Raw genomic sequence first — 15,960 nt, forward strand, 5'->3', positions numbered from 1 at the left:
GCAGGAGAGCAGCGGGCCCAGACAAGGTGTGTTAATGAGGGGCTACTGCCACAGGTGGCCACAGCTCGGTACCTCTGCGAGCCGTCCCGGGGACTGCGAGGATCAAGGCAGAGAACTGTCCCACTGGGGGTCAGGGCGTCAGGGGCTTTCCTCAGACCCCCCTCTCCCCATCGGTCTTCCGTGGGAGTGAGTGCCTAGGGGCCAAACATGGCACTACTAGAATGACATCTATTACCTCATCAACACCCTCTAATTCTCTGGAGGGTTGGTCCTGTTTTCGAGATTAGGAATCTGAGATGCAGAAAAGATTAAGCCACTTGCTGAAAATCAGATAGTTAATAAGCAGCTGAGCTGAACTCCACATTCAGTCTTCTCTCTCCCACTCTAGGGTGCCACATGGTTAAAGGCCACGGCCCGTCCATTCTCCAGCATAGCTGGCGCTCCTCGTGGGGAGAGAGATACAGGCTGAGAGAGGGGGGCATGTTTCCAGTCTCTCTCCTTGCAAGGAAAACGTATGGTTGCCCAGATTGTTTTAATCTTCTTGTGTCCACAGAAAAATCTTCTAGGTCAACATCCACCAGCCACGTGAAATTTTTATAGCATCATCATCCGTGGCTACTCCCACCCCAAATACCAGTTACTATGAAATTATGCCAGAATTTGGATCAAAGTATGGGGGAAAATTCAAGACAAATTTTTATCTGATGAACTCATGGCAGAGAATCAAATTTCATAGAGAATTCCAGATTCTGGTAATATTAAAAAACAATCTATAACTTTACTATGAGGAGAGTACTTTATTAGAACAAATAAAACATGCTGAGCTCTGCCGGGACACAGGGGTCATGCTCATGTGTGAGCCAAGGAGATTCTTTCCTTGCTTTAGTAAAAAAGATAATCATCTGCAAATCACTAGCATCTGAGGTTGGCTTGATTTAAAATGCACAGGCATACAGAAAAAGTTCCAGGAAATCATTGTATTTAGAGCCTGCCTGCATTAGTCAGTGGAAAGGCCCTTGCGCCTCCCAAAATAACACTTGGGACAGCAGCTGTACGCTAGCACCTTCACTCATGTGAAGGCATGGCTCGCATCTGCAGTTCCGCAGGCTCCCGGGAGGACAGCTCCTCTTCACAAGGAGCCAGGGGAGCAGACAGGCCGCCCCACACTCCCCGCCTCCCGCCCAGCTGTACAGCAGCTGCCTTGAGCAAGTCCCATCCCCAGAAGCCCCAGAGCAGCCCAACTGAACGAGCCCTTGACCCAGATGCCCACACTAAACACCTAACCATCAGTCAGATTTAGAAAGCAGAGCCCCCTTAAGCATTAAGCCTGGAGGACACAGGATCTTCACCAGAAGGATAAAATGCAGAAAATTCTGGCCAGGCATTGACCACCGAGACCTGTCACAGAAGAACGGCATAAGCGTCTGAGGAAATCACAGATGGCAATCCTGGACACAAATTACCACGATGCAGAGAACAAGACCCTGGCCACACACTCAGTGCACTGTCTGGGGAGGAAGCATTTTCATCCTCTGGGTACAGAATTTCATAATTCCTGGTCCATAGCAAGTGTGGGCAAGGCTCCAGACACATGTGATATCTATGTGCCAGCCACGTGAAGGCCGTCTTGGCCAAGTCTGCTCGTTCTCTGGACCCACAGAGGCCTCTGCAGTGACACCCATCCAATGACTCCAACGGGAAAGGGAAGGGCTGGGGCGCAGAGGGGCACTTCACCTGGCACACTGGGCTGGAAGACTTTATTCAGATCCAAGGAGGAGGCTCTGGAATGGGTTTTCTGTGGCCGCGGTGGTGGGGTGGGAGGGTCCTCGCCCCTCTTCATGGCCTCTTCTATGGAGGTGCTAGAGTAGGATCTGCAGCAAAATAAGGGAAAGTCAGAAGGCAGACAGCAAAACTTTACTCTCTGAAATTGGGCCGAAACAGAAAATACCCACAAAAGACAAAGCGACTGCCAAGGCTTGCTGAGTTCCCGGAGCAGCCAGGCACGGTGCTGCCCCCTGGACACCACAGCAGCTGCAACAAGCGCCCAACCCCCAACCCTGAGTCACAACCTTTTTTAACCTCTTTGCTCTTATTATACCTTAGACCTGAATTTACCCCAGAGGGAACGCTTTCTGTAAATTCAAATCCATTTTGATTGGAATTGTTAATAAGAATAACACGTAAACCCTTCCACTTAGGTACTTCCATACTTTAATAGAAGGGCTTCATGGTATTAACTGACCGCAGAACTCTTCTCCTGTTTACATGCAAACGTGATAACAGGCACATATGGAACTGGGACAGATAAGCTGAGAGTAACAATCAAATGTTCAACGGAATATGCCACAAATGAAATTCAGGAGAGGAAAACACACATCAGTCAGGTTGAGGGGCCTTGGTTGTCTTACCATGAGAAATACAGGTTTGGGGAAATTTTCAAAGCAAAAGCCTCCTCTTAACCTTCTCTCTCAATCTGTTACAAGGTAGGAGCTAACTAGGCAATTTCAGAGATTATAACTCCAATTCACGGCATTTAATGAAAAAGGAACTAAGTAAGTTGCTAAAGGTCACATAGCTAGAAGGTTACACAGGTTTCATTCACATTCCAGTCTCAGTTTCTAAATTATATCTTTAAAATGTTCTGAGACTGCCTGCCTATGAGCCAGGGAAGAAAACTTGGGGCACAGCTAGACTATATATTAGAGCCCTACTTATTTACTAAATTAATTCAACTCAGTACATTACTCTATCGCTTAGGAATAAGTTTGTGGATGAATTCCCAATATGATTTTCTAAGAAGCTCATGTGTACATCTTATGTCTGTTCTATTCAGCTTCCGAGCTAACTTCCTGTCAAAGAAGAAAATGACCTTTGATCAGAGATGTGTCCTACAGATAAATTAAACTCAGAAAAGTGTCTTGGTATTTAGCTATTACAGTGGCAGTTAGGAAATTAGAATCTATCCATTACTATTAAGCAACTTCAGTTCTTGGTAAAGCTGGTTTTGACACAGCAAGTTCTTATTTTCCTGAATAACTTCCTCAAGGTTTCTTTGTGGTAGTCCAGAGGGTTTTTGTCATGCAAGGTTGCAATCTTTAATAAAGCCACCATAATGGCATGTGACATGCTCTGGGGTGGTCCCTGTAACACAACTGGCAAGACAGGCAAGGCAAAGGCAGGCGGGAACTAGCAGGAAGGGTGCTCTGATCCTTTCAACCAGAATAAAAGGGAATCCAAAGAAAAGGACAACAAAGTTTTCAAATGGGAACTCTTGATTAAAAAAGGAAATTAGAGACCCTGGCTAGAAAGAACTTTCTATGCCAGATACAGCTCTAGTGACATTTTCACTCAAGAAAGAGAAAATAATGTGTACGTGTATAAGGCATGTGTGTGCATGTGTATATATACACACATACATATAATTGAGCACACAATCTCATACTACATCTTATTCCATTTTACTTCCATATATAACCTGTGTATTTGTATTTTTATATGGAAAGTTAAATGAATATCCAATAAGTGATACAGTAAAACTATGACTGCAACCAATTAAAACATAAATGTGCAGGGAATCAACAAAATGATGAATGTAGCAGTGTTAGAAGGGTGATTTCCCTTTCCCTTACATTTCTTTTTTTTTTTCCCCTTACATTTCTACATGGCTTTAGTATTCTAAAAAGGAGGATTAAAATAATTTAATTCTCATGGTCTCAGTAAGGACCCAGTTGGGTGTAGTGAAAATAAAAACATCCAAATTAGACCAAGAGACCAATCCCTAAAAGAATAGTATATAAAATTTAGCAGAGATTTTTTTTTTTTTTTTTTTTTTTTTTTTTTTGCCGTACGCGGGCCTTTCACTGCCGTGGCCTCTCCCATTGCGGAGCGCAGGCTCCGGACGCCCAGGCTCAGCGGCCATGGCTCACGGGCCCAGCCGCTCCGCGGCACGTGGGATCCTCCCGGACCGGGGCACGAACCCGTGTCCCCTGCATCAGCAGGCGGACTCTCAACCACTGCGCCACCAGGGAAGCCCAGCAGAGATATTAATAATAGAATATGTGACTGAGATTTTGTCATTTCACTCGCTTTGAGAGGAAGCCAGATGAAGTAAAAACTGTGAGGTTCAATTTCTGCCATTCAGAGAAGGGTTTGCCTACTATGAAGGCAGATAAATGTTACTATTCCTACATCCTAAAGCCAGCATGGACTAACTTGTAAAAGATCCATTCATCCTTCAAAATCAGGATGAGTAAATGTGGTGGCCATAGAGAGAAACAGGAACTATAACTTCCTTTCCTACCAAAATGAATTAGTGTACCTATTATTTTAAAAAATATGAACACAGATATCTGTACCTTCTACAAGGGGTAACTCTTTGACTTACAAGGAGACGAGAGTTCCTTAAATTGGCAATATTGCAAGCATACAAAATATGGTCAGATTTAAATTCACATTCTCAGGAATACATCCAGCAGCCAAAGGAGGAAAAAAGTCACTAAGAGCCAAAGCAGAACTTGGAAAACACACACGTAGCATCCTGTCTCCCACTGCAGTCTACTGGTAAAGAGCAGTCTCAACACCATTTCCCCTCTTTGAGGTTCTAGTATTTCTATGAGAGTCTGTATTTCTCTTCGTTCCTCCCTTCTGATGTCTGACGTCAATCACAGCACTGCCTTACTGGCTCTCCCTCTTCTACTAACCTCTACTGACTTAAAAACTGTGAAGTTGAGAAGAGGCTCTACGAGGATGAAACAGTCCACAAACACTGCTTACCTGAAGTTTCGAGCCGCACTGAAATCACCGAAGCACTGTAGTTCCCTACTCTAGATTTTATCCCCCAGACTTCCTATTTTTTGGTGTTCACCTTGTCATGATAGGACATTTCAGTGTTAGTTACCTTTTAACGGTATTTCCTGCTTTCCAAAGCTACTTTCCCCCTATTCGTTATCATCCTGCAGCAACCGGGTCACATCACATTGCCCCTTCTTTGTGTCAGGTGGCTGGAGAGCAGCAGCCCCTCTCCCAGCACCAACAAACACAGAAACTAAGCGCCTCCCCAGCAGCACTGTGGGCTCCAGTCAGGCCCCTCATGATGAGTGAACTCACCCTCATCCTAAGCTTCAAATTGAAGAGAAAAGATTTTGGGTTGGGAGGTTTGTTTCTAGTCAGGGACATGGCACAAAGGGCATTCAAGCAGAAGTTAAACAAACACTACCTGGATCTTGGTCTTGCTTTGAGACTGTTGGAATCCTTAGGAGTGGCTGAAATAAAGATTAGATGTTGTTTGCTTGGGTTTCATGTCTGCAGTTAAACAGGTTTTAAGCAGCACCTGGGCTAGTACAGAACACATCAACAGGTAAACAGGAGGTACAGGTATCCGTGTGGAAAACTTGACCACTTCCACATTTTCATGATTCCATAATTTTATTTCTAAAGCTAAAGGCACAATTAAGAAGAAAGAAAAGCCAACATATTTTTCCTTTCATCAGAGCATTAGCCATGAAGCCATTCTCAAATCGAAGATGATGAATGAACCAATTCCGGCCTAAAAGACAACTCTCTCAAGAGGTTATCTATTTATACAATGATGGGTTCAGACTTGAGGGTTTCTTGGTCTATCACGATAGCCTAGTAATAACAGATTTTGAACCAGTCTCCCCTGAAGGCTAGGAAGAAATCTATTGGGCTACATATTTTAAGATTTTCTTAAAATACACCACCAGGACCGCATGACCACAAGAAATCAAAGTCCCACAGTTAAGTCGAAATGATCTATGCAGCTTTTCCTATAAGAAAATATTCTTGTGTCCCAAATTGTACAGAGAATATTATGAAGTGAAATCATTAAAATATTTTGTCAACCATACAACTTTTCCTTCTCCAATTTAAATCATGAACTAGCTTGCTCACTACCAAACACACAGAGCCTACTTTCCCATCATAAGTTGTTGGGAGTAATGAGAAATACTTACAAAAACATTAATCCTCTTTTTACGTTTTCAATCCTCTGTGGAAGACAACTTTAGAAACCACTAGCTGTGCTAAGGTTTTGCAAACATTGCAAATTTTTCATCATAAAATGTCATAAAAATTCAAAGAAAAGGTGCTACTAACTAGGAGCAAGGAGAATATAGTTTGTATACTGTTTGCACAAATTTTTCCGGAAAGAAAATGTCTCACTGCATGATGCCATCCTCTTTTACATTACTCCAAAGATAAAACCCCTCCTTGGTATGAAGCATGCTGGATTTCTGACGATCATTAAACTCCTTGGGTTGGATAAGCAGGGCAGAATGCGGAGCTGAAATGCTAACAAGGCCCAGAGCAAACTAGCAACACACCTCCCCTTAGCTTCAGTCAGCTATAGAAGACATGCTTTTCTCCCAACTGAAGCGCTCTGGCTTCTTGGAGTGCGGACACGGGCATCTTTTAACTGCAAACAACTGAAAGGCTGCTGGAGCCCCGAGAAGCATGGGAAGCCCAAGCAGTGTGAGCCTGACTTGCCCAGTCTCGTCCGCCCACACGAAGATGGAAAACCACCTCCCCTCCTCCAGCCCCCTGGCGGCAAAAGATGGCGGCCCAAGAAAAAGCCTCTCCTCCAGCACAGCAGGCTACCTGGGGGCTGGGCGGACGGTGCAACGGCCACTCACCATGGGACTGAGGGCCACCTTCCAAGCAGGCTGCCCACGGCTGGCTCCGGCCCGCTTCTCTCAGGCCCCACTGCTTCCCAGAAATATGTGGGCAGAAGTCTCAGCCATTTTAAAACACTGTTCCCCAAACCAGACCGCGGTGACTGTTACTTCCTTTGTCCACTGCCACTATCTTTGTCTTTATGCCAGGGGGAGGGATGGGTGTGGAAGGAGCGGGGAACCCTGCTGGTGAGAGATAGACAGGCAGGCAGATGGCGTGATGGGTGTGGCTGAGGCGTGGAGACCAGGCCAGGAGTCCTGAGGTCCAGGGGCTACTCCTGGCCTCTAGTTGTGACCTCCATGAGCCTCAGTCTCCTCACCTACAGAATGAAGATAATAAAATGAGGCCCCTTTCTCACTCAGAGAGATAAGAAAGTGAAGGCGCTTTAAAAACTAAATGTATTCTAGAATTGCAACATATTACTGCTGTAGGGTGTTCCTAATTTTTCAAGCTTAGAAATCTGGTTTTGAAATTTAGCTCCTTCTAGGATAGCACAGGAGGTGCAGGTGGGTGCAGGGAATGGAAGGAGAGACCAAGCGGTGGCAGCCAGCAACTGGGCAGCTGTGAGAATCACCAACAGCAGGCTGAAGACTACAGCGTGAGGGCGAGCAGGCCCGACGCCCTCGGCAGGACCTGGAGACACAGAAAAAGATGGCCGTGGTGCAGTATGGCCTTTTGAATTAGGCTAGAATGTGCCGTTAGCTAAGAAATCCAGCAGATTCCACTAATATGTACATGTTCAGCACTTCAAAGGGTAAGGGTCTATGAGAAAAATACGTAACAAGGAATACCGCGTTCCCTGATGACACAGTCCCATCCCATCTGTAAGCCACCACATTTCCTTCACCACCATTACTACTATCATGGTTATCACCACCCACCGTGGAAGGAAGAGCAAAAGAGGGAAATGAGATCCCAGGCAGGGCTGGTAAGCTTCCACAGGTTCGAGATCAGAAAAAGCTGCAGAATACGATTTTAGCTAAGTCTTCCATCAGCCTCCAAGCCCCTGAAAGTCAGACTCAGCATTTGGAGCATGTGAATATCCACAAAAATGGCAAGGGCAGGTTGGGTCAGAATCCAGGCAGAAGCCCACGGGCGGATCGCAGCTTCTCACTGAGCTGGGCAGAGGGAAGAAGAATCAGAACTTCCTAGAACACTCCAGGCATGTCATCTTTCCAGGAAACAGAAACAGGATAGGAGGGCAAGCCTAAAGTTTAATTCTCCAGAAGGCGGCAACTCAACTGAGGTGAACTGCCCACGTGGCATGGACAGCCTTCCAGAATTAGAAACCACCACCTTGAAACTCTTGTGTCTCCCGCTAGGAATCCAAACATTCCCCGGAAAAGAGGGTATTAAATACGTTTTCAGATGAGGGATTCCCTCATATCCACTCCAGAAAGGGCAGCAAAGGGAAGAACAAATCAGAAACCACATAGTATGCTCCCAGGCAGAATGTGAAACAAATTCAGATATACTTCACGTACTGTGGCACGCACACCCTGATAGGTTATGTCTGGTGACGCCATGCCCTATTCAATGAAGGAATGTTGAAAATGACATCTAAAGCTCATGCCCCAGAGAACACGTATGCTCATGGAAAAAATAGGAAGAGTTATCAGCCTAAAAGGCTGTTGGAGAAGCACAATTTAACACTCCAAATTTAAATAACTTTTACTGATACCATAACATGAAGTTCACAAAAACTAGGATGTATCCACTTCATTTCCAGAAATTAGAGTTGGAAAGTATCTACCTCAGGCATCTGTCCTATGCAAATAGAGCATTTCCGCCTATGATGAAGGAACCAAAATCAGTTCCAAAAGCCAAAACTAGGCTTGAGAATTCCTACCACTTTTGGAGTCATAGTTGATCTATGATCTTAATTTTCTATTTCTTAACGTTGCTTTCTAGAGGTAGTGGTTCCCAAAACAGGCTGAACATTAGAACCCCCTGGGGGGGAGGGGCTGCCTAAAAATACAGATTCTTAGGCCTCATCACTGCAATCAATCATATATTCTCGTTCATATTCATTCTCCCTCCCTCCATCCCTCTCTCTCCCTCTACCCCTCTCTCTTTTTTTTTTTTTTTTTTTTTTTTTTTGTGGTATGTGGGCCTCACGCTGTTGTGGCCTCTCCCGTTGCAGAGCACAGGCTCTGGACGCGCAGGCTCAACGGCCATGGCTCACGGGCCCAGCTGCTCCGTGGCATGTGGGATCTTCCCGGACTGGGGCACGAACCCGTGTCCCCTGCATCGGCAGGCGGGCTCTCAACCACTGCGCCACCAGGGAAGCCCCCCTCTCTCTTTTAAACCTTAAACGAACTTAGTGTTTGGGAAATACTGTACTGTAGCATAAGCCTCGATGTATACTGATTCCTTTGTTCCAACTTAAAAAAAAATAAAGCCTGGATGATAGCTAGTTAAACAAAACAAACATGATTTACTTATGAAATATTAAGAGAGATAACAATAAAAGAGAAAGCAGCAACTTCTTTCATGTGCTCATAACCAGAGCTCCAAACAGTAACGCCATCCCTAGCCAGTTTGTTCTCAGCTAGGTCCACCTTGGTTCAGTGATGGCTCTGTCGAGAAAGCTGAGGCCACAGGCCTGACCACCTCCATGGTTCCCAGACACAGTTCTGACTCTCCAAGAACCTGGGCAAACATGACTTTTATTTCTCTCCCTGGAATCCACTCCAGGTGTAAGCACATTTACCTGCCTTCCTGGTGGTGAAGCATAATGAAAGCGTTTGAGATTTATGCTTTGGAAATGCAAAGTTTCACCTGTGAGCCTCCCATTAATCCACCCCATCAGCTTACTCTACACAGAGATCACAGTGGCTTGTTGAAATCTTCCCAAATCCAAGCCTTCTCAATTTTATACTTAGTGACAATGAGGCCCTCGATTCAAACTGAGAAATCCTTTCAGTAAAACCTATATTCAGAACTTAAAAAGAAATCACCCTCTTCTCATACCTGAGAAGAGGGGAGGAGTAAAAAAGAAACCAAAAGGTTTCCTTAGAATAAAACACAAGACAAATATTTGGACAGAAATATATATATATATATATATATATATATATATATGTATGTGTATATATATATATATATATATGTATGTATATATACATATATATATATATATATATATATATACTATCACAGATGTACCAGTTTTCTCACTGAAACTACAGGGTTGTTTTGGTTTGTTTGTTTGTTTAAGAAATAATTACATTAAAAATATATTAAATTGGTTTTCTCCTACCTGAATCCTCGGACATATCCTTTGGTAAGGCTTCATCCGTAGCACTCTTCAAAGCTAGCAGTGTTTCGTTTTGTTTTCAAAGAACAAGAGAGAGAAAAGTAAAGAAAAAAATTTTTTATGTCTCAGACACATTACATTAAAACAAAGAATCCCTAGTCATCACTTATGAAAACGGTGTTACAAACATCTATAAGTTGCTATAGCACTTACTAAAACAATAAAAGTCTCCTAAACTATGGTAACAGGTTCTCCTCCTACAAAGAACAGAGGTATTTTCAATGTTCCAGAGAGAGTGCCTCTAGTGGCTGGGAGGAGTATTACCAGGAAGTATCAAATTTCCCCGTTTCTTTCCTGACATCCAGAGCAAAGACATAAGGATCTCTCTGAGAGTGAGAGCCAGGATTCAGGATTTTTAGAGCTCGCCAGGTTATTCCAATGGGTAGTCAAGGCTAAGACCCACTAGTAAAGACAGTAATCAGAGTACTTGCTGCCACAGACAACATCTAGGTCTGCCTGCCTCTCCTGAGCAAATACTGAAACAGAGAGCATGCAATTACTGTTTCCTAATGGGAAACATTTTTCATGTTTAACTCCCATACAAAGCTACATCCATGGCAGGTCATGATAACAAAACCTGAAATAGCTTCACTGATTTTTAGTCCCTTCTGATAAGCCTTTCATTCATGGGCAGTGAATCAATATCAGATAATAGAAGGAATACTGGCTTGAGAATTCAAAAATCTTGGTTCTTATCCCTGCTCTTTTTCTTACTGAGCAAATAATTCATACTGCCTGAACTTTAGTTTACTCATCTCTATATTTTATGTGATAAAACATACCAGCCTCCATTCCACTTTGTGAGGACTGAATAATACAGTGCATGAGGAAGGACCTGATAGATTATAAAGCCTTATATAGAAGTATGGCAGGAGGTGGGCTGTTCCTCCTGCTCTTCTAGATAAGTCCCAGGCCAACTCATCCCTGTGCTTGATGCTAGCTGTAACACGGAACACCGTGCTGCACTGCTCTCACCCGTCCAGTTAGATAAGCAAATCATCACAACCCAACACCCACAAGGTCACAGAGCATAAAGCCCAGGGGTAGAAACTCTCTCCAGAAGGTAACTTCCTCGAGGATTAGACCCGTGTACAAATGTGCATGTATATTGATATTCTGGGATCACATCTGCCAACACAAGATGTTATGCTCACAAACCGTTCACTTCTAGTCATTTCCTAATTAGTACGATCAGATTCCAGTAAAAGATGTTGGAGTAGCCTGAGGGTCAGCAGTGAGCACGGGGTCGTAACTGAAGGGGCTTTGGACACTCATGGTCTTGTTACCACTTTATGAACTATAGTTTTGTGACAGCAATTGGAACTACTTAATCCACCCAAATGTGTTCATATACAGAGAACAGTCCTCAGATGCTCTAGAAGCCAGCCATTCCAAGAGAAGTAGATTAAAAATATATATAGGTAAAATGTCCCTAAAGGGAGAAAACTTATTCTTTTCATACCTTGTTTGTCATCACCAGTCACATCTTGGGTAGGGACAGGAAAGTCGGCCATGTCTTTAATAGATAGCTTCTTGGAAAAGAAAAGTAAATTAATAATATGGGTTGGAATGGAAATGAAGTGATGTGCACATCTGATGCAAATGTTTTTAAAAGCTATGTGTCTTGTCAATATTTCTGCCTCCCATAAACCCTGACATTTAATACTATTTTACTTTTTAGGTTTCTAGTGAGGTATAAGTTAATTTGTATTGAAAAATTTATATACACAGAGGGAAAAAATAATGACTTAGATTGAGGTACATGTATAGACCACACATTATATCTCAATCTGGTGTGGGACTCAGCCAGAGTTGTGGAGCATTTGCCCACGACACCAGTCAAGAACAAACCTGTGCTCTAGGTACTTTCTCACAAGCAGAGAGAGGTTCTGACAAGTGGCCCCATCACATGGGTATTTGCCAGGATCTCTTATGTAGAGGGTGTTCAACCCTGATTCAAACAGCCTCCTTGTTATGGAATAAGAGAATTTTACTGATGAGCAGAACAAAATTTTCTGCTAACTCACTGAAGGGAGAAGTCCTCAGTTACACTAAGAAGATGAATACCCAAACTGATCAAGTATTGATTAGCTTAAAATTCTATGTAAAATCTACTTACTATAATTTCTTCTACACTCTCAATTAACATGGACTCTGTCCTCTGATAAGATTAAAGGATAATACATATTCATAGTTGATATATATATAAACACATTCTAGAAAGATATATAAAAATTGAAGGGTGATTGGTAGGTGGGGATAGGGATAACAGGAGAACTTGTCACTATATGCCTTTTGATATTCTTTTTATTTTAAACATATTAAAAAAGTCAAATAAAGATAAATTTTAAAACTTAAAGAAGTAGGGTAAATTCCTGGAGTTAGCCGGTGCTCCAAAAGGTTAACTGGTTTACCTCTCAGAATCTGAACAGCCCAAGAGACATAAGCAGTACTTCTGTTTTCAAACTGTTTCAAAGAATGGAGTTAGAATACTGCTTGGTGGTAACCTGATCTAGGGTTTAGCCATCCACAGGCAAGTCATTCTTGGCATTACAATGAAGCTTCCAGATGTAATTTAGAACAGAGAATGTATCTCAACAGCGCCCTTCTTTTATTTTCTTGTCCCACCTGGACTGTAATCCAGATCCATAGCAGAATAAAATAATTTAGGAGTAGAAAATATAGATAAAAAGAAATCCAAAAGAACACTGTTGAAAGAAATTTTTAAAATCTAAATAAAAGGAAAGACACCCCATGCTCATGGGTCAGAGGACTTAATATTGTTAAGATGGTAATATTCCCTAAATCCATCTACAGATTTGAAGCAATCCTTCTTGCTTTTTTGCAGAATTTGACCAGCTGGTCGTAAATTTCATGTAAAAATGTAAGGGACCCAGAATAGCAAAAATATTCTTGAAAAAGGAGAACAACTTAACAAAAAGTTATAGTAATCAAGAACACTGTAGTACTCACATAATGACAGACATATAGATCAATGGAATAGAAATGAGAATCCATAAATAAACCCTTAAATTTGTGGTCAACTGATTTTCAGTAAGGGTACAAAACAATTCAGTGGGAGAAAACTGTCTATTCAATAAATGATGCTGGGACAACTCGATATCCATATAAAAATAAAGAATGAAGTTGGACCTCTTCTTCACGGCATATATAAAAATTAACTCAAAATGGATCACAGACCTAAATGTAAGACCTAAAACTATAAAACCCTTAGAAGAAAACATAAGAATAAACCTTCATGATCTTGTATTAGGCAATGGTTTCTTAGATATGACACCAAAAGCACAAGCAAAAAAAGAAAAAAATTAGATAAACTGAACTTCATCAAAATACAAAACATTTGTGTTACAAAGGATACTATCAAGAAAGGGAGGGAAAAACAAAGAAAAATACTTGCAAATTATACATTTAATAAGAGATTTATATCCAGAATATATAAAGAACACTTACAACTCAATAAACAACCCAGTTTATAAATGGACATGGGATAGGAATAGATATTTCACCAAAGAAGACATACAAATGGCTACTTAGCACGCAAAAAGATGCTCAATATCAGTAGTCATTAGGAAATTCAAATCAAAACCACGAGATACCACTTCACTCCCACTAGGGTGGCTAAAATCAAAAAGACAGATAATAACCAATGTTAACAAGGGTATGGGGAAACTGGAACCCACATACACTGCTGGTGGAGGAATGTAAAATGGTGCAGCTGCTCTGGAAAGTAGTTTGTTAGTTCCTCAAAAAGTTAAACACAAGGTACAATATGATCCAATTATTCCACTCCTCAATATATACTCAACAGAATTGAAAACATGTGTGCACACAAAAACTTGTACATGGACATTCATAGCAGCATTTTTTCTAACAGCCCAAAAGGGGAAACAACCCAAATGTCCATCAGCTGAAGAATGGACAAACAAAAAAATGTGTTAGTATCCATACAACGGAATACTATTCAGCAATAAAAAGGAATGAAGCACTGATACATGCTACAATGTGAATGAACTTTAAAACATTACACAAAGTGATCTCATCACAAGAAAAAAACTTTTTTCCTAATTCTTTAATGGCGCGTATTTATGTGAGATGATGGATGTTCACTAAACTTAACACAGTAATCATTTCAAGATGTATGTAAGTCAAATCACTTTGCTGTATGTACACCTTAAACTTATCCAGTGCTATATGTCAACTCTATCTCAATAAAACTGGAAGATCAAAAGCAAACATTATACTAAGTGAAAGAAGCCTGTCACAAAAGACACATATTTTACATTTCTATTTATATGAAATGTCCAGAATAGGCAAATTCAGAGACAGAAAATAGGTTAGTGATTACTAGAGGCTGGAGGAAGCGGGGAACAGTAGATGACTGCTAATGGGTACAGGCTTTCTTTTTGGAGTGATGAAGATGTTCTAAAATTCGACTATAGTGATGGTTGCACAACTGTCAATATACAAAAAAGCACTGTATACTTTATACAAATTGTATACTTTAGATGAATATGGTATATGAATTATATCTCAATAAGCCTGTTTACAAAAGAAACAAATCCAGTAATCTAAGAAGCACTGCTAAAGACAAGTGTCCCTGAAATTATAATCTTTAATTCTTGATGGAAATAAGTACATGGTACAGCTCTGCTGTCTTTAGAAAAAGATGTACTGCTGAGCAAACTTCTCAAGACCTGACTCAGCTACAGCTCCATTCACAACAAACACCTTTATGGAGTCATCCTTCACAGGGCTGGTACCAAGATCTATCTAAACCCCAAGCATGGGGAATTCCCTGGCAGTCCAGTGGTTAGGACTACATGCTTTCACTGCTGAGGGCCCAGGTTCAATCGCTAGTTGGGGAACTAAGATCCCACGAGCCACGTGGCATGGCCAAAAAAAAAATAATAAAATAAAATAAACTCCAAGCATGCATTCCTGTGTTTAAAATATCTCCATTTCCAGGCTTCACAGACACCTGTATATTTGCTCCTTTCCTTTTAGAGATGATAAGTGAGTACATGAAGAACAGCAACATGAGTCAGTAAGTAATTTCTCCCAAAAAAAACAGCATTATTTATCTCTGTTGGAAAAGCAAAGCCCATCTGATACCATGGCAAGTTGGAACAAAATGTTTAACTAGAGAAAATGCGAATAATGACTTTTTTAGTAAATCACCTAACAACAACATAATTTTACACAAGCAGGGGTACCCATAGCAAAAATTTTTTTAAATAAAACAAAAAGACAAAACAAAACAAACAAACAAAAAATAAAACAGGGCAACTGCATAAGATAGTTGTAGAGATGTCTGTCCTGGCCTGACAGACAAACTTCTCCGTACACTGTCAGCAACCCCAGAGTACACTGAGGGCCGGGAAAAGTGACTAACAATCATACTTGCTTCACCATCATACACATTCTACAGAAAAAGAAATTGAAAAAGCCAAAACTCTTCGAATGTACATCTATCACTCCACCTGAAATCACTTTATCTCCTTCCGAGTAGAAATCTGCTGAGGAAAGGAACACGGAGACTACGACTCAAAGAAAGCGCAGTAGAGAGGCCAAGAGAGACGTTATCAGAGGGGGCGCAGCAGAAGCAGGCTTGATTCGCTCAGAGAGGAGCAGAGGATGGCATCCACAACATGCACTACAGGCACGAGAGCCTTGTGGGAAAGAATAAATAATCACACACAATCACAAGAAATTTTTTAAATGGCCCTGTATCCTGCCTCTGACTTCTATCATCTTGCAACGTCGGGGCACTGTAATAGGAGCCTATGAACAAACCTCCATTTATGAAACATTTCCAGACTTTTTTTCAGGGTGGGAACAGCAGATATCGTAAGTTGTCATCACAGCAATCATGATGGTGGTGATGGTGACGAAAGTGCTGATATTAACAATAACCATAAGGACGCCTAAAG

At 41.7% G+C, this 15,960-nt stretch overlaps 1 protein-coding gene across 5 annotated transcripts in view; it reads right to left on the minus strand.

Annotated features, from left to right (window-relative positions):
• REPS2 (RALBP1 associated Eps domain containing 2) overlaps positions 1-15,960 on the minus strand; it is a 241,568-nt gene that overhangs the window by 100,240 nt on the left and 125,368 nt on the right. For 3 of the 5 annotated variants that reach the window (XM_081223250.1, XM_081223249.1, XM_081223253.1), the window contains exons 10-13: positions 11,472-11,541; positions 9,953-10,006; positions 5,216-5,261; positions 1,735-1,871 (exon numbers count right to left, since the gene is read on the minus strand). In XM_081223250.1, the coding sequence (XP_081079376.1) occupies positions 1,735-1,871; positions 5,216-5,261; positions 9,953-10,006; positions 11,472-11,541 (307 nt within the window). The remainder of the gene's footprint in view (positions 1-1,734; positions 1,872-5,215; positions 5,262-9,952; positions 10,007-11,471; positions 11,542-15,960) is intronic. The other 2 variants (XM_081223252.1, XM_081223251.1) reach the window with 1 other exon arrangement.

Source organism: Mesoplodon bidens, assembly GCF_964165515.1.
Source record: "Mesoplodon bidens genome assembly, chromosome: X".
Lineage (NCBI taxonomy): Eukaryota > Metazoa > Chordata > Mammalia > Artiodactyla > Ziphiidae > Mesoplodon > Mesoplodon bidens.